At 39.9% G+C, this 24,103-nt stretch overlaps 1 protein-coding gene across 4 annotated transcripts in view; it reads right to left on the bottom strand.

Annotated features, from left to right (window-relative positions):
• The window catches only part of LOC122831727 (neuroendocrine convertase 1-like), a 197,666-nt gene that overhangs the window by 159,254 nt on the left and 14,309 nt on the right, over positions 1-24,103 (bottom strand). For 3 of the 4 annotated variants that reach the window (XM_044118125.1, XM_044118127.1, XM_044118126.1), the window contains 3 exons: positions 20,180-20,272; positions 10,486-10,567; positions 3,546-3,649 (listed from right to left, as the gene is read on the bottom strand). In XM_044118125.1, coding sequence (XP_043974060.1) covers positions 3,546-3,649; positions 10,486-10,567; positions 20,180-20,272 — 279 coding nt within the window. Of the gene's footprint in view, positions 1-3,545; positions 3,650-4,550; positions 4,761-10,485; positions 10,568-20,179; positions 20,273-24,103 lie in introns of those variants that run through there. The other variant, XM_044118128.1, reaches the window with a different exon arrangement.

Here is a 24,103-nt window from a genome sequence, read left to right as displayed (position 1 = left end):
TTACTTACAGTAGTTTTGTCTTATTTCAAGTTTACCAAGATACTTGCACTTGAAACTAGACCTAGCTAGACCAAAAATACTTGAAAAGATTTTGTGTTTTTGCAGGGTCATGTGGAACAACATAACCTGGCTAATCTGCTCTAATTTGTGTGAAAGATGCTGCCGTGTCCTTATGGTTGATGTCCAGCCAATCCAAAACTGTTCCCGGATAGTTGGGAGCGTGCATTTGTCTTAAGTTGCTATGTTTCCATTCCAAATGTCAGGTGAATTTTGAACAAACTTTCAACATTTCACAAAAACCCAAAAGATAAAAGTAATAAAATATGTGTCAATAAATTGCAAAGCGCAATTTTGCAAATGGATGTAAAAAAACTCGCTACGTCGGACGTTATGCTTCCAATGTCTTTTCATTTCACTTTTAGCACAGTAACTCTTTCTAGGAAAAGGCAAAACAAAACACCTCTAGTAAGAGTAACAACCTTTTCTCAAAAGTTAGGAAGTCATTTCAAATATTCAAATTTATCGATTTGACGTATTTGAATACTGCACTTGACGCGGTGGATAATACAACATTGGAGGTCAGGAATCACAAGAAAGTCAATGATGTCTTGAGAGTTCCTATGAACAACACTTAGGACTGCCTATTGTAATTGTTCAAACACCAAATAATTAATGAATTAATTAATTTTATTCATTATTAAAAAACAGTGGGAACAGTCTTGGCATTACAGCAGAAGCTAACATCTCCAGTCTTTCCTTATCCCTGTTCTTACGGGGGAAATCAATGGCGATCCTGAGCTGGCGGCTGTGCAAAGGCCAACACCTACTTACCCAAGATGCTGTTTCTATTAAATATTTTAGGTAAACTCTATGAACAAATCCACAAATGGGTTGATCTTAATTGTTCTTGGAATTACGTTCCACAGAAAAATCGGCGAAAAGATGACTCCGCGAATTTTCGTGGAGGTCCACTGTACAGAAGCAGTCACACAGCAGAAACGATTACTCCTTCTTCATCTCGGCTGGATGGATTTAACAAAGGAAATTTGGGAGCATTTAACATGAGGGTATACTCCCATATTTCCCTAGTAAATCCTCCCAAATTTCCCATGTTAGATCCTGGACTTCAAGGAAAACATATGAACACAAACAGATTGTCAAACAACAACGCATACCATGCACTGATTGATTTGCTGCAGTCAGCTCAAGCCGAACTTGTCATCAAGGTGTTTTAGGCCAAACTCGCCTAGAGTAGGTAATGAAAATATTACTCTATGGCCAGAACACACACCCACACACGCACACACACATGTCTCGACCTGAGCAGATTACTGACCCTCAATCAATATCTCCATCCACCAGAGGCTGATTAAACACAACAGAGTGAAATCAAGACAGGGAGGCGAGAAGCCGATAGAGAGAGAGCGAAAAGTCCCAAGTTTTAGAAAGGCTTTGCATTTTTTCTGATTACTCTGTGATTGATAATTGTGCCCTATATTCTTGTTTATGTAATCAACCCGTATAAGTTAAAAACCACATAATCACTTATGTGTCATACTTCACGTAACACCGCATGCATCATGGTGGGCTTTGGAAAAAAAAAAAAAAAAGAATCTTGTCAATAAAATTTCTAAATTCAGAGCCCAGCAGTTGCAACAAATCGCGCTCATATTGGAGCGCCGAGCTTTCCGCCTCACATTTCTCTTCATCATCTCGCCTCGATACTGTCTCCGGCGCTCTCCGCCCCCATCCCTGACTCTCATCCCTCCAACTTGCCCCAAGAGCTGAGATGTCAGTCAATCTGCTGCCGGTTGCCTGGGTGAATCCGTGAGCCCGCCTCTCCTCCCCCTCGCTCTGCCAGATTACGCCCTCGCACGTCACTCAAGACCGTCTGCGGGAGTCGATTGGCTGAGGGAACGCTTTGCCCAGGGTATTTATAGCAAGAACATGCCAGGGATTTATTATTGATAGAGTAATCAGTGATATAATTTATCGCCAAATTCCATCGATGTGAGCAGAAACAGAGGTTGTCGTTGCACAACAGACCCAGCAGGACGTATTTAGTGCTATAATAGTTATTATTTTTTTAAATGGGTTGTCAAACAATAAAAAAAAAAATTCTTTTTTTTGTATTATTATTGGGAATCATGTTTTAAGCCAAACATGGAGAAGCAGCGTTCAGCTTCTATGAACTACCAATCTGGGACAAACGTCCAGAAAACTGCAAAACAGCAGAAACACTGACTTTCTTTAAATCAAAGCTAAAAGCTTAGAGTTGCTTTTGATTTGGATTGTTACTTTTCATGATGCCATATGACAAAATGTAATGTTTATTGCTTGTTTTATAATTTATGCGAAGCACTTTGAACTGCCTTAATGCTGAAGTGTGAGATACAAGAAAACTTGACTTATTCAGTTCTCCTTTACCAAAACATATGTTTTAGAAATTAAGATTAAATTAAGAGGTCATAGAGTTTTCACTCAGTATATCAACATCTACTTTGAAATATGTAGTTTACCACAAATTAATACTGTTTATTGAGTGATCGTGTAGCTTAAAATAATGCTAACTATATTACTGGTATACTAATAAAAAGTTCCTGCATATTTTACTATTTTGTCATTTTTGCAGTGTGATGTGAAAAACTGAACTGACGTCTTCAGCCTCAGCCATTCAGGTCTTTATGTTGTGTTTTAGAGTTTCAAATTGAAGTGACCATCTTATCGATCAACTCTAAAATAAATCAACTGATTATGGTTTAACAACGAAACCATATAAGAAAATCTAAATGATACGTCTGTACAACTGAGGAACACAAGAATTAAAATTAAATAGCTTTTTTAACTGAATATTTCTGGTGTTTTTACTTAATTGTCATTGTTTTTGTAGAAATGAGTTTTCAATTTGACATTTAAGTTGTTTTTTCTTTATTTCTGCAGATCACGATTGATTTGTTAAGGCAATAAAAATCTGAAAAGCGTTCGCTGTGGTTATTGCTTTAGCAGGAAAGGTACATCAAAATGATGTTTGTCAGATTCCAAATAAGAACTGGTCAAGTTTAACCGACATTGGACATGATCTTATTCCAGGAACAAAATCTCCCTCAGGATGTAATTGTTTTATGATGCTTTTCAAACAGATTTCAAACATAATTCTCAATCCTGTTGCTGTATTCCTGCTGGGCCTCAGAAACACAGTTTGGCCCCAACAGTGCGAACAGGACAGCTGAAGGCATAAGCATGTCTTGTTGTTTCAGCCCAGTTGTGTGCCGGTGTTCCTCCAAGCCTCATCAATCCCAGACATCTGTCTCAGTTCAACATGGACAACCCACTCACCCTTTCTCCCGCCTTCCCCACCATCCCCTTATCTCTCTGTCTTCTCCAGTCACACGTGAAAGCCTGTCTGACTTATGCCTGTCAGAAGAACATCCTTCAACGCGAAGACGAGAAGAGAGGAGAGACGGGGGGGAGGGGGGCGGGGGACTTCCAGATAAGGGAAATGACGACACACACAGACACACACCCAAGCAGATAATGACACCCACCAGTTCCCACTGCATGGGCCAGAGAGGGTCGTTGAAGGTGAGCGACTGGTCGCCCATCCCCTCCTCAGACGGGCTGTCAGCTGGAGGCCGTTTCCTCTGGGAACCTGCAAACACAAAAATCTATGTGATACACATGTGTGCGTGTGTGTGTGTGGATGTGTGTGTGTGTGTGGAGTTTCCCCTTTTTCAATATCTTGAACTTTAACTTCCGGACATCCCTGGATTTCCAACCAATAGTGAAAAGCTACACAGATTCCCTTCTCACCACAGAGGTGGAATACTGTGGGGATATTTGCATATCATTAGCATCTAATTAGCATCTCATTACTGCAGCATGGCTCAGTCCACAGTCTGTGGAAGCGCCTTTGCTCACTAAGGCCTCCATGTTATTCAATGCAAAACATAAAATCTTACCAAGTATTTCTGCTTAGTTTCTAATGTACATATCTTACTACACCTTACATAATTCAAAACTAACTTACAAGTCATTTTTAGGTAAAATATAGGAGCTTGTTTTAAGTGAATAATTCCTTAATGTTGACCAAAAAAAAATCTAGTTCCAATGGCAATTTATTTTACTAATAACATAGGAAGATTTCTTGTCAAAAGGGAAATTATCTGCCAGTGGAACTAGTACCTTTATTAATATCAATATTAATGAATTTGACTTCCTCAATTGATTTACTCAAAATAAAATCTTGTGTCTTTGTGCTGAAAAGTTACTTGTAAGTTACTTTTTGTCTTATTTCAAGTGTACGAAGTTATTTTAGCTTGAAACTAAACATCACGAAACATCGACGAATGTCGGATGTTGTATCGACATTCCAACTGGAGGGTCGTATCTGGTTCTGGTTCTGTTCTGCCTCCCCAGAAACCAGAACCAAACATGGAGAAGCAGCATTCAGCTTCTACGATCCACAAGTGGAACAAACTTGTGGCCGTTTTGCAAGAAACTGCCAAACAGCCACAACACAGAGTTGCTATACATCGAGGCTAAAAACCCACCTGGTTAGAGTTGCCTTTGTTCCATAGCAACTGGAACATCGATCAACATATTTGATGTTTATCTGCTAGATTATGGCATTTGACTAAATGTATCGTTTATTGCTTGTTTCATAATTGGTTACTGCATGTTTTATTGTGTAAAGCACTTTGAATTGCCTTGTTGCTGAAATGTGCTACACACAAAAACGTCACTGAGCAACAGACCACTGTTACATTTGTATTTCATGAATGTAATTGTTAGTGAAAACACTATTGTGTTCAGAAAAACAACACAGAAACAGGGTTGGTCTATTTTGGCTTTAAGGAATAACACAGTTTCGTTTGGGTGTGGCTTCCTTAGCAGGCCTCATTTTAGTAGTTCTGATTATTAACTTTTCAGTATTTATGTAAGTGATTGATTAAACTACAACGTAAAAAATCTGAATATTTTACGGAAGTAAAGTTGAGTTTTTTGTGAATACTTGCCTCTGTCATTTCTCTCTCCTTATAGGCGTGCTCAGGCAAAACGTTCCTCAGGGAAACGAGCTCATTTTATTAGTTCCGGGACTGGACCAAAGCAGCCAATAGATAAATGGGGACATCTTTACATTATGCTGTTAAAGTTTGAGTACTTTTTGGGATTCAATTAAAATATGTTCCCTTTGTCTTGGTTGAAAATAATGTTTTGTTATCGCTTCATTTAATAAAGATATTCTTGTTTTGCTTCTACCATTATGTGGTAGTGATTCATTGTTAATGTGGTTCTTGTGGTTTGATGTATACCACTTCACTGAAATTAAAGAAGCTTCAGCTGATGTCAGCCTGAGCTTGTTTTAGGAACCGGTTTATTTTCTCTTCCAAAAGCAAACAGGAAGGTGGGTTTTGCAGAAATTTCCTCTGATGTTTTTTTTTTTTTTTTTTTGGCTTGTTAAGGCAATACAGAATACAAAGTCACTTTAAGATATTTTTTGTTTTGAAAACCTAAACTAGTGTGCTGGGTCACACATATGACACAGGAGTCTGCAACCTAAAGAGCCATTTTTCTCTCAGCACAGCCAAAAAAATTCTTGTTTAGAGCTGCAAATGTCACACAACCTTTTGAAAATAGACAACTTTTCAGACTTTAGAAGTTTTATTGTCTTTTTTAATTTTTTTTTTTTTTTTGAAGAGCCAGAATTTTATTTCTATTTTTAGGGTTTAAGATAAAAATAAGCATAAAAGAGATACTTTTTTTATAAAAAGACAACCTAATGACAAGGAGAAAAAAAATCTAAACACACAATACTGCCAATTTTAGTGTTATTTTTATGGAAATTCAATGCAAATACTGTAGGTTTAAAACCTGCATTTGTTGTCATATCTGTATTTTAAAAATATTAACTGGTTTCTTTTCATTGTTAGCTAAAGTTATTAAGCGCCACTGCATAACCCAACTTCAGTCTTATTTTAATGTCAATATGTGAATAAATATATAATTTTTCATCCATGTTTATAGCATGTATCAACTTTAATATCTGCTATTAGACCCAATGTATTTCCAGAAGTTGTGAACCATTACAGAGCAGCTGAAGTTAACTAATTAGATCATTTTAAAAGCAAAAGTAAAAACAAAAGAGTGAAAAGAGTCTGATAAGACAGATAAACATTATTAAGATTTCCATTTCTAGAAAAATTGAAATTCCTAAATTATTTAATAATGTCTAGAAAATATGCTGTTGTTTCATACAGTTTGGGATTCAACAATTATGTCCGAAAAAGCGCCTGGTGTTAAAAATGCCCATTTAATGCGACGCGATTGCGTTCACAACGGCAGTTTAAATCCTAAAATACTCGCGCGAAACCTCAGCGGTGAAAAGTTCAATCTGGTCAAAGCGTAGAAGTGCATTTCTTATTTTCCCTCCTTCCTTCACGAGAGTCAACACACAGCTGCAGCCTTCATCCGTGATCTCCTGGCTGTTTCATCTTCCTGCCTCCCTCTGGTGCTTTCCTATCATCTGTCAGAGCAGAGGCTGCGCGACACGGTGAGGAAAGTTTTGCACAAAGAGGCAGACAGAGAGAACTGCTGCAGAAGGACACGAGTCGGTTTATTCTTCTGCACGGACAGCTCCCATTTACAGCCGCACATGATCCATCCAACTCCCTATGTAGACGTAGAGTGATTTAAGACTTAAATTTAATTATGTACAGTCTAGTTCAATTCACTCATATCCTCTATGTTTGAGGGGAGCGCCTAGAAATCTGTCCTGAAGTTAGCTTTGTCTTACTTCAAGTGTACTAAAATATTTGCACTAGAAACTAGACCAAAGCTATTAGGTGTGATTTTGTCTTTTTGCAGTGCTTGTACACTGCACTTTCCATTATCTGAGTGAAATGGGTGATGCTGGCTTTACTACAGGTATTTACAGTAGCTATGGATATTTGCCCAATGTCATTGCTTAGCCTCACTGTGAGGCTAGGCACACACAGAAACTTTAAGGAATTGAAGTGTCATTTAATCCAAATTAGTCTGCTGCTGTATGAGTTTTCATTAGTGGGTCTTCAAACGAATAAAAATATATAAACTTATGGAAATCAGAGCAAATAGTTTATGTCCTTCCGAGTGAATCTGCAAAAATCTTTTTTAGAAGTGAAGCGCTAACTAAAGTGTGGCCAACAGTACGGCGCAAACGCAATGTAAAACTATTGTTAGCATGAGGGCTAACACTAGCATAGCATATTGAGTCACCCTCATCACTACCAGTATGATGAGGGTTGCGGCTATTGTGTTGACTAACTTTAGATTACTCCATTCAGTGTTCAAACATTAGCATATAAGCTAAAGTTAGCTAAAATGCAATGAAGTCTTCCGCAGAGTCTCGACTTCAAGGGAAGAAACTACACAAGCATCAGTAGCCAGACTATCAAACCAAACCAACTGTGGAGAAGTAATAAAGTGTTTCTTTTTGCAGAGGGTTTCATTGTTATTCCGAACTGTGACACTTCATTATGTCCACATGCTTGTTACGTCAAGAGACAACTGTTGGTGAAATTGTTAGAAAATGGGAGAAACCTTCAGCTTCCATACAAGATCTCTCCTCTTGGAGTATCAGTGATCATGACAGAAAACACTTTTAAACGGGAAAATCTTAAAACATTTGCGGCATAGCAAATATTTATTTTCCCCGCTGTATGTCTGTACCAGTGCTTTGGAAGTGATTGATCTTTGTCCATGTCGCTGTGAGTACTTTGATTTCTTTTTCATTGATATCTATATTTTTTGTGCATCTCGCATGTGTTTGGTCAGAAGCACTTCCTGTTCAAAAGCGCATTCAGTAGTTACAATATTGCTGCATGTGAAACTTTCGGAAGTTGTGCAGAAGTTTGCCTTTATTGTTTGTCAATCAATCAATCAAATTTTATTTGTATAGCACATTTCAGCAGCAAGGCATTTCAAAGTGCTTTACATCAAATCAAACACAAAACCATAATGCAACATAGAATCAACAATCAAAACACAACATTAAGTCAAGTTCCGTCAATAAATTTGCAATTGATTACGTTTCAAATACAACTCTAAACAAGTGGGTTTTTAGTTGAGATTTGAAGGAAGTCAGAGTTTCAGCTGTTTTACAGTTTCCTGGAAGTTTGTTCCAGATTTGTGGTGCATAGATGCTAAATGCCGCTTCACCTCGTTTGGTTCTGGTTCTGGGGATGCAGAGCAGAACCAGAACCAGAAGACCTGAGAGGCCTGGATATAACAACAGCATATCTTTAATGTATTGTGGTGCTAAGCCACAATAAATTGTCGCTTTCAATCGTGACGGAATGATTTGGATTTTAAAGCGGGAGCCGTGTGAAGTGAACCATCCATCTGCTCTATTAGGATCATTATTTGATTATCTGTCTTTTTTTTCCCTTGCATCAATCTCAGTGCCTCAGCTTATGAAGTGTATTGAGTGTTGTGTCTCAGCTTACTTTATCTTGGTCACATGCCTGAGATCAACACACTGTGCTCTTTTGAACACACACTGAATTATAGAAAGCTATAATAACTCCTATGTCATTTTTTTTCTCTGACTTTTGCAGTTCATTTGCACCTTTTCCTTTTTGCACACTTTATGCAAACTGGGGTGACTTTTGATTGTTAGATTTAATCTTTGGTTGGCTGAGTGTGTATTCTAATTCTCCACGCTGTACTGTAAGTTATTAATTATTCTTGTGCACACTCTCCATCATCATAACACCAAGACAGCAGAAAATGATCAACTTCACACACCCTGTCACTTGACGCTCCGCACAGATTTAATGATGAAGCTAAACATTATCAGCGGATCGGTACTAAACATAAAAACTTGACGAAAACGGCTTGCTCCTTGATTTGTGCTTGATAAAAACTGAACAACAGTGTTAATTAAATTTGTTTGGGTGCTTTTCTGCACAATTAAAGTAAAATACATAATCAAATGCATCTGAACTAAATGCAAATCAGGAACATTGGAATACTGTAAAAAAAAAAATGGTTTGATATTTTTGGTCGCTCGTTTCAGAAAGTGAAACTCTTAAATTATATGGATTCCTCACACATACATGAGAGCGTTTCATGCTTTTATTTTTACTAAGTTTGATGATTATGGCTTAGATATAAGAAATAAGAAACCCAAAATTCGGTGTCTTATAATTTTTATATATTACATAAAATCAATAAAAACAGATATGTTAAGCAGAAATTTTAAGACTTCTGAAAAGTATGTTCATCTCCATGCACTCAGAACTTTGTTGGAGCTCGTTTTGCATGAATTACCGCGTCAATCAATCAACTTTATTTGAATGGCACATTTCAGCAACAAGGCAGTTCAAAGTGCTTTAGATCGTAAAAATAAAAAGCTATAAACAAAACAAAAACATACAGTCAAAAATTGAGAAAACCAGTAACGATTTTGATTACTGGTTTTACTGACTGATTGAGGGTTTTACTGACAGTAAAAGCCTCAAAATTATCAACACACATCAAATAAAACATCATAAAACACATCAATGTTTCATGGCATGGAGGTGATCAGCCTGTGGTTCATATGAGGGGTAATGGAAGTCCAGGTGTCTTCAGAGCATCTGCATTGTTGGTTCTGATGTCTCTCATCTTCCTCTTTACGATGCTCCATAACTTACAAACTTACCTGAACAGGCCAGGTAAGTTTGCTGACCAATCAAACACAGGATGAACCACCATGGTCACTGAACCGCCTTTGGCAGTGTGTGCCAGTACAAAGTCCTACTGGAAATTGAAATCAGCATCTCCATATAGCAGTGTGTCAGTGGAAGGAAGCATGAAGTGCTCTAAAATGTCCTGCTAAACTGCTGCGTTGACTGCGAACTCCAGAAAACCTTGTGGACCAAAGACATTACGCCTAAAATTCCCACTGACTGTAAAGCCTTCACACTGGACATAAGTCAGCATGGATTTTGTCTTTCTCCACTCTTCCTCCAGATTCTGGGACCTTGATTTCCAAATGAAATACAAACTGCACTTCACTTTCATCAAAAAAAAGGACACTGAGCCACTGAGCAGCAGTCCAGATGTTTGTCTCCATAGTCCAGTTAAGGTGAACCAGAACCTTGCCTCTGGTTCAAAAGTACCTTGATACAAGAAATGTCACATTCGTAGACAGATTCATCTGTACGTAGTGGTTGTTGATATGCTGACTCCAGCCTCAGTTCACTAACTGTAAAGCTCCAAAAACATATTTACTGGATTTTGCTTGACAATCCTCTGAAGGCTGCGCTTATCCCTGTTGCCGGGGCACATTTTCCTTCCACACTTTCTGTTTCCGCTCAACATCCTCTATGTCTTGCTAATTTTTTCAGACATTGACTTTTGGGTTCTGATTAACTATTAGCATAGTCATCAAAGCTGCAAAACATAAAGGCTTGAAATGTTTCACTTGTTTCTAAAAAAAAAAAAAAACTAGTCCAAACTTACCTTTCGTCCGACCGTAGTCTTGTCCTGTCAGTGGTACCCGCTTCTCTCTGTAATGACATTGCTGCCTCTCTACCCAGAGAACCTAAAAATCAAAGAAACAAATAAATAATTTAATTTCTTTCAAATTTTTGTTTTTTATCTTGACAAAAAAAACATCCTTCCCTACCCCCCCAAGCAAAATACACTCTGATCATTCTGATCTTTTTTTTGCTTTTTTTTTGTAAACAATCTGAATTTAATACGGAAAACTACAATTGATCCTCTTTTATTTTATTTTATTTCACTTGGGCAAGAAAGGAGAAGGGGGGGAAATCCATAGTGCATGGAGAGTTGGGAAACTTTGTGAAGAAGTGTAAAAGGTACTCTTCATTAGTTCAAAGAGTGCCCACTTGCTCTCTCCTTTTGCAGTGCCATTGTCCAGGGTTAAAAGCAACAAAAACACTCCCCATCTCCTCCACACCTCTGTCCTCTGCAGGGCACACGCATGCACACGTGCACGCCGTTCTTTCATAGTCCGCCTGCCTGTGGCTTTGATCTGATAAGAGGCCGGTCCTTGTGAAGGTGGGCGCAGTAAATCAAACGGCAGATCACACACAAACCTGCGCGCACGGGCACACGCGTGCATATGTATCACTGTCAGGCCGCCATTGTCCGCTCACACTTAAATCAGAGTGGAAGAGGTTGAAAATAAATACTACTGAGAGGCGGCTGCAGTCTTTTATGTCCTAAAAGCCTTCTGCCTTTATTCTCCCTTCATGTTCTTCAATTAGACTCAATTAACAAAAGCTAGGAGCTGGTCTTAACTACCCACGAAGGACAGCTGTTATAAGGACGCTACATACGTGACATTAAACGCGCAGGACAGGAGGGAGGATGTGCCACGCATACAGATCGGCAGAGGGACTGAAATCACTTCTTTTTTTTTTTTTTTTAAAAAGAGCAAATAATGAGCTTTGTTCATTTAGGCTCTAAAATCAGTAGCATACAGAGGTAAATCCTCCAAGCAGCTACAAGGAACACATTTTTTCATACGTTTTTAGAACACAAGGCTCACACTTCATATCCCATACAATAGGAAATGAAATGTAAACAAATGCCTTTGCACCATAATACACAGAAACCTTCTGATATTTAATCTTTAGGCTGTTGATGCTTGCAGTTTACCTAAGTGGTCACATTTTACACGTTGTTATATCTTCACAAAACATAAGGCAAGTTTTCTTTTTTTTCTTTTTTTGCAATATATATCTTTGGCCTTAAAGCCGCAGTATGTAACTTTTATAAAAACTATATTTTTTTTACATATTTGCTGAAACTGTCACTATGTCGTGACAGTATGGTGTTACACAGATAATCTGCCAGTGCTAGAAACAACCAGTCAGAGCCAGGAGGCGGGTCTTTACGCTGTCAATCACAATCTTGTCTGGCGCTGCTAATCCCGGTCCCTCTTGACCCCCTTCTGCTCTCTGCTACAGATCATGTTGTGAATGCTAAGGCTAGTTAGCATAGCCACCAATGACAGTGAATAAATAGTTTTCCTGTAACAGTAACTTGTTTCCCCACCATTAGCACATTTTCCAGAAAGTATATGAGGCACAGTATACAGCACTAAGACCCTCCTCCTGGCTCTGATTGGTTGTTTTTGGTTGGGAGCGGTGCATTTCTTCAGATGGCATTAGCAGCTCGAGGAGGAGGAGTTAGATGTTTTCACAGATTACCTGTCTCATAACGTACTGTCACGACATGGTGAACGTTTAAAAAAATATATATCTAAACCCATATTCTGTATAAAAGTTATATACTGCAGCTTCAACGTCACTTTTTAAAGTAAAAGTGCAAAGCTTGTTAGCTTAAGGTCACCATCTGGACTGTGAAATACGAGGGGGGGTTTTGGGTGTGGTTTGCTGCAAGAGAGAGTGGTGGACTTCACAAAATGGATGACATCATGGGAAAAGAAGATCCTCCAAACAAATCCGATCAGTTGCCGTGTGCCTTATGTGATGTCACCAGAGGAACAGAAGCTCCCTATCTTATATACTGATTCAATGATTCAACGCAAAATACTAAAACAAATATTGCTTGTTCTACGGCAGAGAAAGAATATCTAGAATAAAGTTTGTTTATTTGACCGAAAATTCTGGCAGGTAGCTTTGAACATAAAAAAATACATTAAACCTACACAGAGATTTGCATAATGATAGATAAACAATAATGTCAGAGGGTGTGTATGTGTGTTTGGATGCATCAGTGTCTGTCCCAAATGCCTTGTTAAAGCCCTCCAGCCCCTCCTCTTGAGAACCAGCCAGGACAAGCTGATCAATACACATGATAGGGAGCTAATCGCTCTCTGTCAAACCAGGCCCTACCAGCTACTAATGGCACATGCTCAGCAAGGAAAGGATGCGTGATTGTGTGTGTGTGCGCGTGTGTGTGTGCGTGAGCATGAATTGACCTTAACAGCACATTGAGCTCTCTTCGGGGACTTTTGCTCAAGGTTAGACTCAGGGGAGAAGGTGCAATTGACAACACTGTCTGTGACACTGACCCCAGTGCCACCAGGACATTCATCATCCAACTGTCACACACACACACACACACACACACACACGCCATGCTGACATACAAATACACACCAATAGATCCAGCACAGAGTTTACATGATGCAAAGGGGAAAAATAAACAAAAGGCACATCAATGAAAAGAGCAAAAATGGCCTTTTCATTTATGCTGTTAAATAAACTGATAAATAAACTAGTTTCACATGTTCTATGTTTGCTCTACAAAAAGCTGTTTGTTCACTTTTAAACCTGCTAGCCTGTAAGCCCCACGGGTTATTCTCACAGAGTTCAACTGCACCAGTACATTTGCCCTGATGTTATGGTTTCTGATTCTTTTTTCAGAATCATTGATCAGCTGGTTGTCTGGAACATAATGCTGTCAAATATACACTTCTTTCAATAAAGGCGAGATTTTACTGTAAACAGAACGTCTGCATAGCATAGCATAGCATAACATAGCACAGTGCTGTATTAAGTAATCATCAATCCAGCAGCAGCATAAAACTGTAAGGTTTAAGAGTTGTGACTCTCAATCAGTGGAAGTTTTGTAAAAAAAACAAAAAAACAAATCTGTGACATTTTGGTTTAGCAGGGAATCTAATTACGTGTACGCTACAGCCTCGGACGCTTAGGGAGGCGAAGCTGAAGCATTTTATACAGAAAAATCCAACTAATCAAACACAAATCAATTTAAGATTCTTGCAAATTTTAAAATACAGGTTTTGCTAAGTTGAATCTGAGAACATGCAGAGGAAAAAACAGTGACTTGTTCCCAATTCTTTATAAAATATCAGTTTCTGACAGCAGCACAGATCGATATGCGGAAAAAGGAAGAAACAAGGCCATAATATTGAGAATGAGCTCAAATGTGTCTGTATAGCTGACGTCATATTCTGTGCTACCAGAGAAAGAAAACTGTGAAAATGTGTGTGTGGGCGTGTGTGCGTGTGTGTGTGTGTGTGTTTTTCTGTTGTCTCGCTATGAATGAGTGGACGTGGTGCATGGCAGCCAGCTGCAGCAGCCTGATAGCCGAGCGGAGCTGCCCAGACATCAGCACTGACATTTTGGGCTCCGCCACCCGCTTCACGGCCCCGTGGGAACGCCGTGGCAATTGCATCTGTGGTGGTGGTGGTGGACGCGACTCCCACCCTCGCTCGCCAAGCCCCACCCGGCCCCCTGTGCCCGTCAATCTCCGTGCCGCGCTTCCCGCGAGACCCGACCTGAACTCAGAGCCGACCGGCCGACTTGGGCGGCGGCGAATGCAGCCAATGACCCACCGTCGCAACGATTGTTATCAGCCTCTTTATTTAATCTCTCATCTCTCCCGTCAAGACTGAAAACCTCGACTGCAGAGACGAAGAAACTACAGAGGACAGAGTTTGTGTGTTTGTGTTACTGACAGTAAAAAATAAAAGAGTGTGAGCTCCACAGAGGGAAGGGAGGAGGGTGTGGAGCTGAAAAGAGTGAAAGAGAGGAAACAGATAACAGACAGATACACTCTGGCCCCTCCTTGAGCCTTCTTTCAGGGCACCCCTTACCCCACTCTCCCTCCTTTCCCTTCCTCTCTCTCCTCACGCCCCTCTTGGGCCCTCTGGTGTTGTTGCTCACTCCATTGTGTCAGCCTTCAGAAGTGCTCAGTTTGAGTGGCAGGCCGTCACAGATCAGTTCCCAGCTAAAGCGGCCCGGCAGGCCAGGGTGACGGGCCAGGAAGGGATCTAAGTGGGGTTTATCAGCGCTTCTTAACGCCTCTCCGGCTCCCTGACACAAAAGAGAGGGGGTATTAAACATCTAAAGCAAACCAAAAGGCGTGAAAGCTCCTTATAGGGCCGCGGGATTGAGGATGTGACTGGAGTCTAAAAATAAAAAATAAAAAAAAGTAAGCGAGGGGAACACATACACACACACGCACACACAACTCAGTAGTGAGGAGGCACTGAGGGAAAACTCAAATGTTTTTTATTCTGTGTAAATGGATAAGTAGGTGGAGGGGAGAAAGAAAACCAAGCAAAAGAAAACCAGCTGAACAATGTTTTCTACCTCGCTGCCTGCAAGAAACGAATCCCATCCACAAAGCCGAGACGTTAAGCAACGATAAATTATTGAAATTATTTCCAAAAGATAGAAAAAATAACATTGTTCTGTCTTTAAGAAGACATATGACAGAAGAAATCAGAAAATCGCCAATGTTAAGAGTACAACTCTCCTTTTGAAATAATTTAGAACACTTTAAAGCAGACTGCCTACATTTCCACATGCAATTTGTGATTTTTCAATTTCCTTTTTAACCAATCTTTTTACATTTGTTTCTCAAAAAATGAAAAAAAAAGCCTTTATTTCACACAGAACGATGAAAAAAGACCAGCCAAATGTAACATGTCTTCGTCTGATAATTATATCCTCACACTTTGGATCAATAGTACGGCTGGCATGTTTTCACCTAAAGGTTAACACAGTCTTCGAGGCTCCTAGAACTGTAATACCCCCAAAATATCTCCAATAACCCAACAAAGGCAATATCATATTAACATTCTGCTGAGGGATAATTCACACAGGAAGCTAAAGTAAAACTGATCTACTAAGCCACTGCTTCAGATTGTAATTTGTTCTATGTGTGGATATAAATTGGAGGACATTACAGAACCATCTGGTCATGTATGCGGTTGTATTAAAAAAAAGAATGATGAAACGAAGGGCTTTGTGTGGAACACTGTGTCCTGCCAACTCCTCGAAGTATAGACTGTTACTTCTGATGCCCTCCTGTTTTGAATAGTGCATGCATTTTGGGAGCATTAGTGTGTGTTCACAGAGCTCTGACGTCCAGTCAAGTCAAGTTTACATGTGTAGCCCATTCCAGCAACAAGGCAGTCCAAAGTGCTTTAAGTCTTAAAAACAAGATTTATGAATTGATTAAACAAGCAATAACCATTCTATTTTGTCAAATTCCATCATCTGAGCATCTCTTTTTTTTTACCATTTGTTTCAGTCTCTCTTAGTGGGTGAGATAATTATTATCAAAAAGTGCAGCAAGTCTTTATAGCATCTGTGACAATGACTCTGATATCCAGAATCGGCTCTGAATGCCCATCAAGCAAACACTCCACTGTGTCCTTTGGGTTATACAGGTTGGCACAGTGGCTGATGTTGATGACACCCTTATTTAACGCCTCTCCTACTTTAAGAACATTTCCATGCCTGAGGCGCTTAGTCGGATTAAAACAAGCCGGTTCATTTCCCGCCTTGGAGTCGCTTATTTGTGTAGATGTGAACACGGCAATGTCACTAAGATACGGGCCGAAACAACCATACCAAGACGATTCCGTCTTGGTACGATTCCGTACCAATCTTTAGAGAGGTTCGTTAATGGTGTGAGGGTGATTTGACTTTGAGCCGACAGCTGCTAGGTGTTTGGTGCTAGCTTGCGCCAAATGCCTTCTGAAGGACAGGCATGCGTTGCATTGTGGGACATTGCAAACGCACTAAAGGTGCACATGTTTCTTAACATGTGCACCTTTTTTTTAAAAGGCATAAGGTTTTACCTGAAACACATTGTTATGTTTAAACCCTCTATGTTTAGAGAGAATGAAAAGCTACATTTTAACATAGCTTTTGTCCTAGCTTAGAACATAGCATCTGTTTCCTATTTTTACATTTAGCACTCCTAGCCAAGACCTATATGGCAATAAACAGCCTGCTCTTGTGTTAATTTTGTGATTTGCTTACAATTTCCATTGAGTGAAAGAAAACCGAACTGCCTGAAAAGCATGTTAGCAAAATCATCAACTTATTTGGACCAAAGTAAATGAACTACAGGTGTGAAAACCCCAAGAAACCAGGAAGGTGCCAACTAAGTAAACAAATTCTTATCACACATCTGTTAATTAGTGTATGTTAAAGAAAATGAAGTGGATGCTCCAACTGAACATATTAAATAAATTTAGCTAATTTAAAACATGCAGTAGTTGTGGCTTCACAGGTGGGGGTTTTTTTCTTCTTTGTTTTGTGTTATGGAGGCAAAAACGATAAGAAATAAAAACAACATTAGTATTTTTAAGGATAGTCCAAATTCCGCATGTAAATAAGCTTTTGAAAGAGGAAAAACTTCCAAGTAATTCTAACTTAACCATTGTCTGTGCTGGCAGTCTTGATGCTGTTGGCTGTTGCATTTCATAAACAAGAAACTTGAATTCACTAAGCAGAAAAAGAAGAAAATAGGAGGGGTGGGGGGGATCCAATCTCAAGCCTGATACATGTTGCAGCAAAAGATTTACTGTATGTGCGTATTAAGTGTGTAATACACCAGCGGGGGCCAGTTTGCGTATGTTTGAGGCTGGCGGGGGGCTTGTGCCGGAGACATTTTGGAAAAGGTCAGTGTGGAGTTCAGTCAGAAACATGCTTGGGCAATTTTAGACTGAAACTGCATGAGGTATGATATAGACAGATCAGATCAGGGTCACTGAATGGAAGCAACTATCGAAGTCAGTAAGACAGAGAATAAGAAAAGGAAACCCTAATGAAGGAAGACATAGTTCAAGATGTAGTTGTGTGAAATAATTAGGACAGAAAATTAAAAATTGGGTTCTAGCTGTCTCCTGCTATGTTATAAATATCTGAAAAAGAAATTCATTGGATGCACTTTAGAAATAAAAACAATGTTTTACTTATTAAACAAAAGATCCGAACAAAATGTGACTTAAAGTAGCGTTATGTAAAAGTTAAAGTAGATAAAATGAGAGATTCAGCTAATATGTGCTTGTAATATACTCTATAGACAGCTAAACAGCCAAAACGTATAATTTTCTAAGGTCATTTGTCACTAAATACATTAGGTGTTTATTGTATGTTGTTGATTTGGTTCATATACAGACCAAAGGTTTGGACACACAGGTGTGTCCAAACCTTTGGTCTGTACTGTATATATAGCAAAATATAGACTTTGATTGGCATAGATGAGATATTTGTGATAATCCAAATGTTTTAGTGTGTTGGTAACTGATAGCTTTATGTTAAAAATTTAAAATAAAACTAATAATGTGTGACATTGTTGTGTAAATACTCCAATAGCAATGTCAACTATGTCAAGTTAGTTTTTAATCTGAGGTCGCAGAACGCTGAGGTTCTTCATAAATTCAACCAAAAATTTTAATAAGCAAACATTTTACTTGAACAAGCAAACGGAGGCTAACATTAGTGCCTTTGTTTCATTTGTAGGTTCGCAGAAGAATTAAAGTATTGGTACAAGGAAAATTTTGACTTAATCATCTTTATCAGTCTGCAGAAAAACTACTCTTTACTTTAGAGGGGATCTTTCCCAAAAAATGTGAAGTAAAATTCATTCCACTCCAAAAAGTGTATTTTTTTCCAACATTGTTGCAAAATTTAGCTTTGTTTTAAAACCTTAAAAACTAAACAGGATAATGAAATCTACATTTATCGAGCACATATTCACACCTACTCAGACTTAAAGATCTTAAATAAAATCACAAAAAAAATAATGCCCAGTAGCTCCAAATATAAAACTATTTGATGTGAATAACGGTGAAATTCCTATTAGAAAGATAAAAAAGCTTAAGAACAGCAGGCAGGAAAAGCTAAACGTATTTGCATCCACAGCCGTATTTGTGCAATCTATTAATTTACAACTCATTAGAAAATGTGGAACATTTTCATTTTAACCTAAGTTATGAAAGTAGAAAAGTAATTAAAGTAACAGTTTAATGAAATCATGAACCATACATAGAGTCACTGGAGATTATGCATAAATTACTTCAATTAATCAGATGCACACTGATCCAGATGATAACTCTAAATCAGAGTTAGGAATATTCCTCTCTTTATTTTCTGCTCTTTTTGCTGCTTGTATTTGCATGACTGTGTGTGTCTGTGTGTGTGTGTGGGTGTGCGTGTGTGTGTGTGAGTATGCCCACATGCGTGTACATGTGTGTGTGTAAAGCTGATTTGTGCTTTGTGTGTTGTGTGAGTGAAGGGGAACGCGTTGGGGAAGAGTCCAAAGGTCTGGTGCACCCTGGAGAACGTGCATGGCCAGAGCCACATCTCAGGCCCTTCCTCTCATACTGCCTCCTTCGCCCCACGCTGTCACGGGATATCTCCGAGGGTGACGGTTTCCCTGGCAACTACAGCCCGGTCAGGAGGCTGCATTGTGCATTGAGCCGGTGATGCAGAACGCTCTGCTGAAGGTGGGGTAGGCTAAGTGATAGTGGGTGGTGCAAAGGGGGACAGGAGTAGGGGAAAAAAAAAAAAAAAGAACATGAACATGCTTTTGTGCTCCCCTCGCCATGTAATGTTTAACGTTCTCCTTCTAATCAACATTAGACCCCGATTAGAAGACTAGTGACAGCAAAATGACGTTTCATTTGCATACACATGTTGGGTGAAATCAGAACTGATGCCAGTGTGTGAATCTCTTTGACACAGCCAGGACAGGCTACTAGTAGTCTGCTAGCGGCTGCTTTTGATAGAGACGATTGTGTTTACCACCCAGGGCGCCTTTGTGTCCATGGGTGGCAGGAGGAATTGGAAGCAGAGATAAATGTATTTTTTTATTATTATTATTATTTTAAATTATTTTTAGAGAGTCAACAGGGATTGGGCTCCCCCTGTGTTTTGTCAATTCAGCACTGTTTTTCTGTGTCAGATCGGTACCAGCCAATACTGAACTTCAGATATCTGTACTGGTATCGGAAAAGCAAAAAACTGGATCGGTCCAGACCTAAACCTTTTTACATGGAGTTTGCATGTTTTCCATGTGCGTGCGTTTGCATGCATGGTTGTTTTTCTTCTGTGTTCCCCTGTCATGTACTGACAAGCCGCTGTCGACAGACGGACAAACATGGACTTCTGGTGCTTTTTTTTATATTAAGCCAAAATTAAATTGAATCAAACCTGGAATAAATTATTTTTACATTGCTTACATATTTATTAAAACACACTTCGGATTAAAACCCATCTGTTTTCTCACATATTCAGAACATAGGAGGAGGTTCTCACCCAGGGTGACGAAAACAAGAACCACTGTTTGTCTCTACACATCTGTTTAATTCTTCATGTTGAAGGGATTATGTTGCTATGCAGTACAGTAAGTATCTACCCCCTACTCCGGGTCAGACACAAACACTTACCCCTGCTGCAGACAGAAGTCTCCCCTCAAAGGTTACTCTATCAGAGCGCCCCCTGCTGTCCCTCAGGGTGTACAGGCCCTCCAGGCTGCCAATCTGCCAGGGAGAAAACAAAAACACGCTGTTAAGCTAAACTCCTAGCTAAACTACTGCATGAGATATAGCTTGGAGCAACATTTGCTGTGCTCCCCACTTTTTATGTCAGAATTTGCTGGAAATTACATTGATAATAATATATGCTTGTGGAAAAGGTGTAAGAATTTATTATTATTATTTTTTTTTTTTGTAAAATCACAACTTTGTACTCGTCGATACGGACATGTCGTATTCAGCCGTAATCACCCTCGTGACCCTTCGCGCTACCTGACTGCGTTGAACCTCCGCCCTCACCCGCCCCCACCCTCTGCCACCTGTCCTGTGTGGGTTTTTTTTTTTTTTTTCGATTGAGTGGTGGGCCGAAATCAAATAGCGCAGAGTTTATCTAACCTTATCCCAGGCTTTTCATTTCCAAGCCTTATAAACTCAATCGTATTGACCGCCTGGGAGAGTTAGAACTAACTAAGTGAAATCTACTCGGCAGCAATTGTGTGCCGCGGCGCATGTTGTGTGTCTCCGCGGCGGATGTGTGTGCGCGCGCGCGCGCGTGGCTTGCTGATTCTATCTTCCTTCGCTTTCATTCTCTCGATTCTCTGTCCCCGAGGTGCATCAGGGCTGAGACTGCCGAGTAAATTGTCCCAAATTGAGTTCCCTCTTGCCGGCAGATACAGGCCACATCCCGACCGTTTAGAACGAGCCAGAGCAAGAAGAGGAAAGAGAGAGAGAGAGAGAGAGAGAGAGAGAAAGAGAGAGAAAGAGAGAGAGAGAAAACAATTACAGCACACATCACTCGCTTGAAAAATTTCTATCTAATTTCTTTCCTTGGCTTTCTTTCTATTCACCCTCCCTGGCTCTCCTTCTTCTCTGCAGTACTGATTTCCCCGCTGCCTTTCTGTCTTCTTGCAGCACATTATTCTTCTGTCTCTCAGTCTTTATATCACTCCCTCTGTGTCTTCGCTTGTCTTTGTCTGCTGCCACAGATGTACATCCGTCTTTTCTCGCTCAGCTTGGCTTTTTCTTCCCCTTTGATGCCCGGTCTCCTTACTCCATCTTTTTTTTCTCTCTCTCTTTTTTCCCTATCCTCTCTCCTTCAAACCCTGCTACCTTTCTCCCAACAATAATTTTTCTATGCCTTTTTTCTCTCACCTCAGTTTCAATCCCCCCTTTGCCTCCTCATTCCTCTCTCTATGGATGGCTGTACCCGGTGACACAGTACCCATCAGCACAGACGTCCTGGGTGGAGGAGTCTGGCTCTGACAATAATCACACAGCAAGTTTATAACACTGGCAGCCCAGCTGAGTAGAGCTGAACTGAGCACACACGACTCCCATGATGCCAGCACACTCCATTTAACTCGGCAGGGGGGCTGCAGGCTGGCTGGGGTGGGAATGAAGCATGAGACAGATATGGGGATGCCTACGTGTGCGTGTGTGTGTCTGTGAGTGTGTGTGTTTTTTCTTTCTCCTGTGGTTGGGGGGGCTTATGCTGGAGCAGTGTCTGAAGACAGATATGGAAACAGGATCTGGAAGGATGGTTATAGCTGATACTGCAGCTGCCGGGGGATGAAGGATTTGGGAGTTTTAGGTATAAGACGAAACTCATTCCGTAAGTAGACACTCACGTCCAGCAAAAACTTCAGTAGAAAATTCCCAGCAGAAAAAACCCACTGACATACGCGAGATTAAGCAGTCCTTTCACGATAAACTTTAAGACATGTGATTAACATAGTTAAGGCCAGTCTTCATTCTTTAAAACCAATTTAAGACATTTTAAGGCCTTATTTTGTGATACGTGAATTTAAGACTTTTAAAGACAATTTTAATGCCACCCCAAGTGAATTTTAAGACTGAAAACAAAACCATAAATATAGGAGACGGATGGGAAGTCCTACAGTATGATAGTCAAGCATAGCATGCTAGCAAAATTTCTGGATTCTATTTGTGGGTCTTGCCAGCAACTTTGTGTTTCTCACACTGTCTACAAATCTCTTTGCACAGAATGCACTTTGAACTGTATGGATTGGCAACAGAAAAGAGCCAGTGGGGAAAAGGAATATCATCCAGTCAAGTGGCGATCAATACTTGTGATAGAAGCAAAGAAGCTAGCTAGCCAGGGTATTTTGGCAGCTAGCTAGCGATAGCCTCAATCAGCTCAAGTCACAGAACAGAATCGAGATATCTGACTCAAACTTTTGCCTGACAGAAAAATCCCACTGGAATTTTGCTAGTTTGACTGTGATTGCTTAGTTTGTTTACTGCTAGCTCCAGTACGTATGGATCTAGCAGCTAGCCAAATATGGTCTCATTTTATAAAAGCGAATTTTGTCATTTGTTTAGCAAGTTTTCAGTTTTGACAACAAAAATTATTTGGGCTTTTGAATCCAAGATGATATAAGGTGTTGATGGAGTAAGTTTCCATCAAAACCGTGCTACAGCAATGGAAAGGCAGCCACTGAACAAGTAAAACAAACAAACAAACAAAAAAAAAAACGAATGCACATACATACTTTCAGAAAATTCATTTATAAAGATTAGAGAGCTATTTCAAACACATCGAAAACAAACACATGCGCACACATTTAGTAAATCTATATATTTTTGCACCCCATCAGAGCAGGTTGGCAACAAAACAATATGAGGCCAATCAGGAGACCATTGGTGTGGTTCTCCGTTTGCTAATGAAGGCACTTTGAAAAGGTAATCTAATTCACCAGCCGCAATTAAGACTGGTGAGCGCCTTGTCACTATCAATTATCCACTCCTTCACTCATGTTCTCCACCACGGACGCTGAGCTTGCCTGACACACAGTACTGTTGGACAAATCCACCCGATCTGCCAGCCACTAATCATGGGAACACTAATCATGAGAGTGTTCAAACACACACAAGCATGTTGAACTGTTCCACAATGGACTAGGCAAGCTTGGCCTGTTTTCACTATGCTTCTTGGCGAGACCACATAGACGGCTAAGATAGGAAGGAATTTGGATTTCAACGTATATAGAAATGAAAATGGTTACCTTATAAACCTATCTGATATATGGAAAAATTTTTCAGTCATGTTAAATATTACAGGCTACAAAAGTTAGTGACGTGACATGTAAAATTGATTAGTTAACTATTGAGATTTCCTCATCAGAAACACACCTGGAGTGTTGCCTTGATTCTTTCATGCACGTTTGAGAAATCCTTTAATATCCTGCGGCAACCATTCAGCTGGTCAAAACACCTGGATGGACATAGCAACTCCTTCTAGACAAAGCTCCTCCTCTGAGCTGCAGTTTCCAAGCTTTTGAGCTTTTGCCTCACAGAGCAGTCCTCTCAGCTCCTTCAGACTTGCCAGCAGCCATTAGCAAACACCCGAGGGAACTGCACATCTGCTGAGTTCATTATATCAGCCACTTTTCGGTGCCAAAGGGCTAATAGAGGAGCCATGTTGTGATGACTTCCAGAAGGTGGAGTTTCAGACAGAGGCCCAAATCAAGGTTTTAAATTGGGCCTCTGAAGATAAAAATAGTTACTTGATTATGCTATAAAATGGCAATATATACCTGGAAAACACACAAAACCACCCCTTTAAGGTGCTTATTGGGTATTTTTACACTTCGACTCACCCATTCAGATTCACAAACACTGGCACACTCCTGCAGCTTAGGGTATCATGGAGTATTTTAGGGTTGTCATCCAACTTGGGGTTTAGTGTCTTGCCCAAAGCTGGAATCCAACCAAGAACCTTTCATTTGCTGGACAACTTCTGTAATGGTCCAAAGTCACCCCCAACATGCAGTACAAAAAAAAGACAACCATTTAAAGTAAAATACAGCAATTCTT

The sequence above is a fragment of the Gambusia affinis genome, linkage group LG05 (assembly GCF_019740435.1).
Source record: "Gambusia affinis linkage group LG05, SWU_Gaff_1.0, whole genome shotgun sequence".
Lineage (NCBI taxonomy): Eukaryota > Metazoa > Chordata > Actinopteri > Cyprinodontiformes > Poeciliidae > Gambusia > Gambusia affinis.
This window is presented reverse-complemented; position numbering and strand designations above follow the sequence as displayed.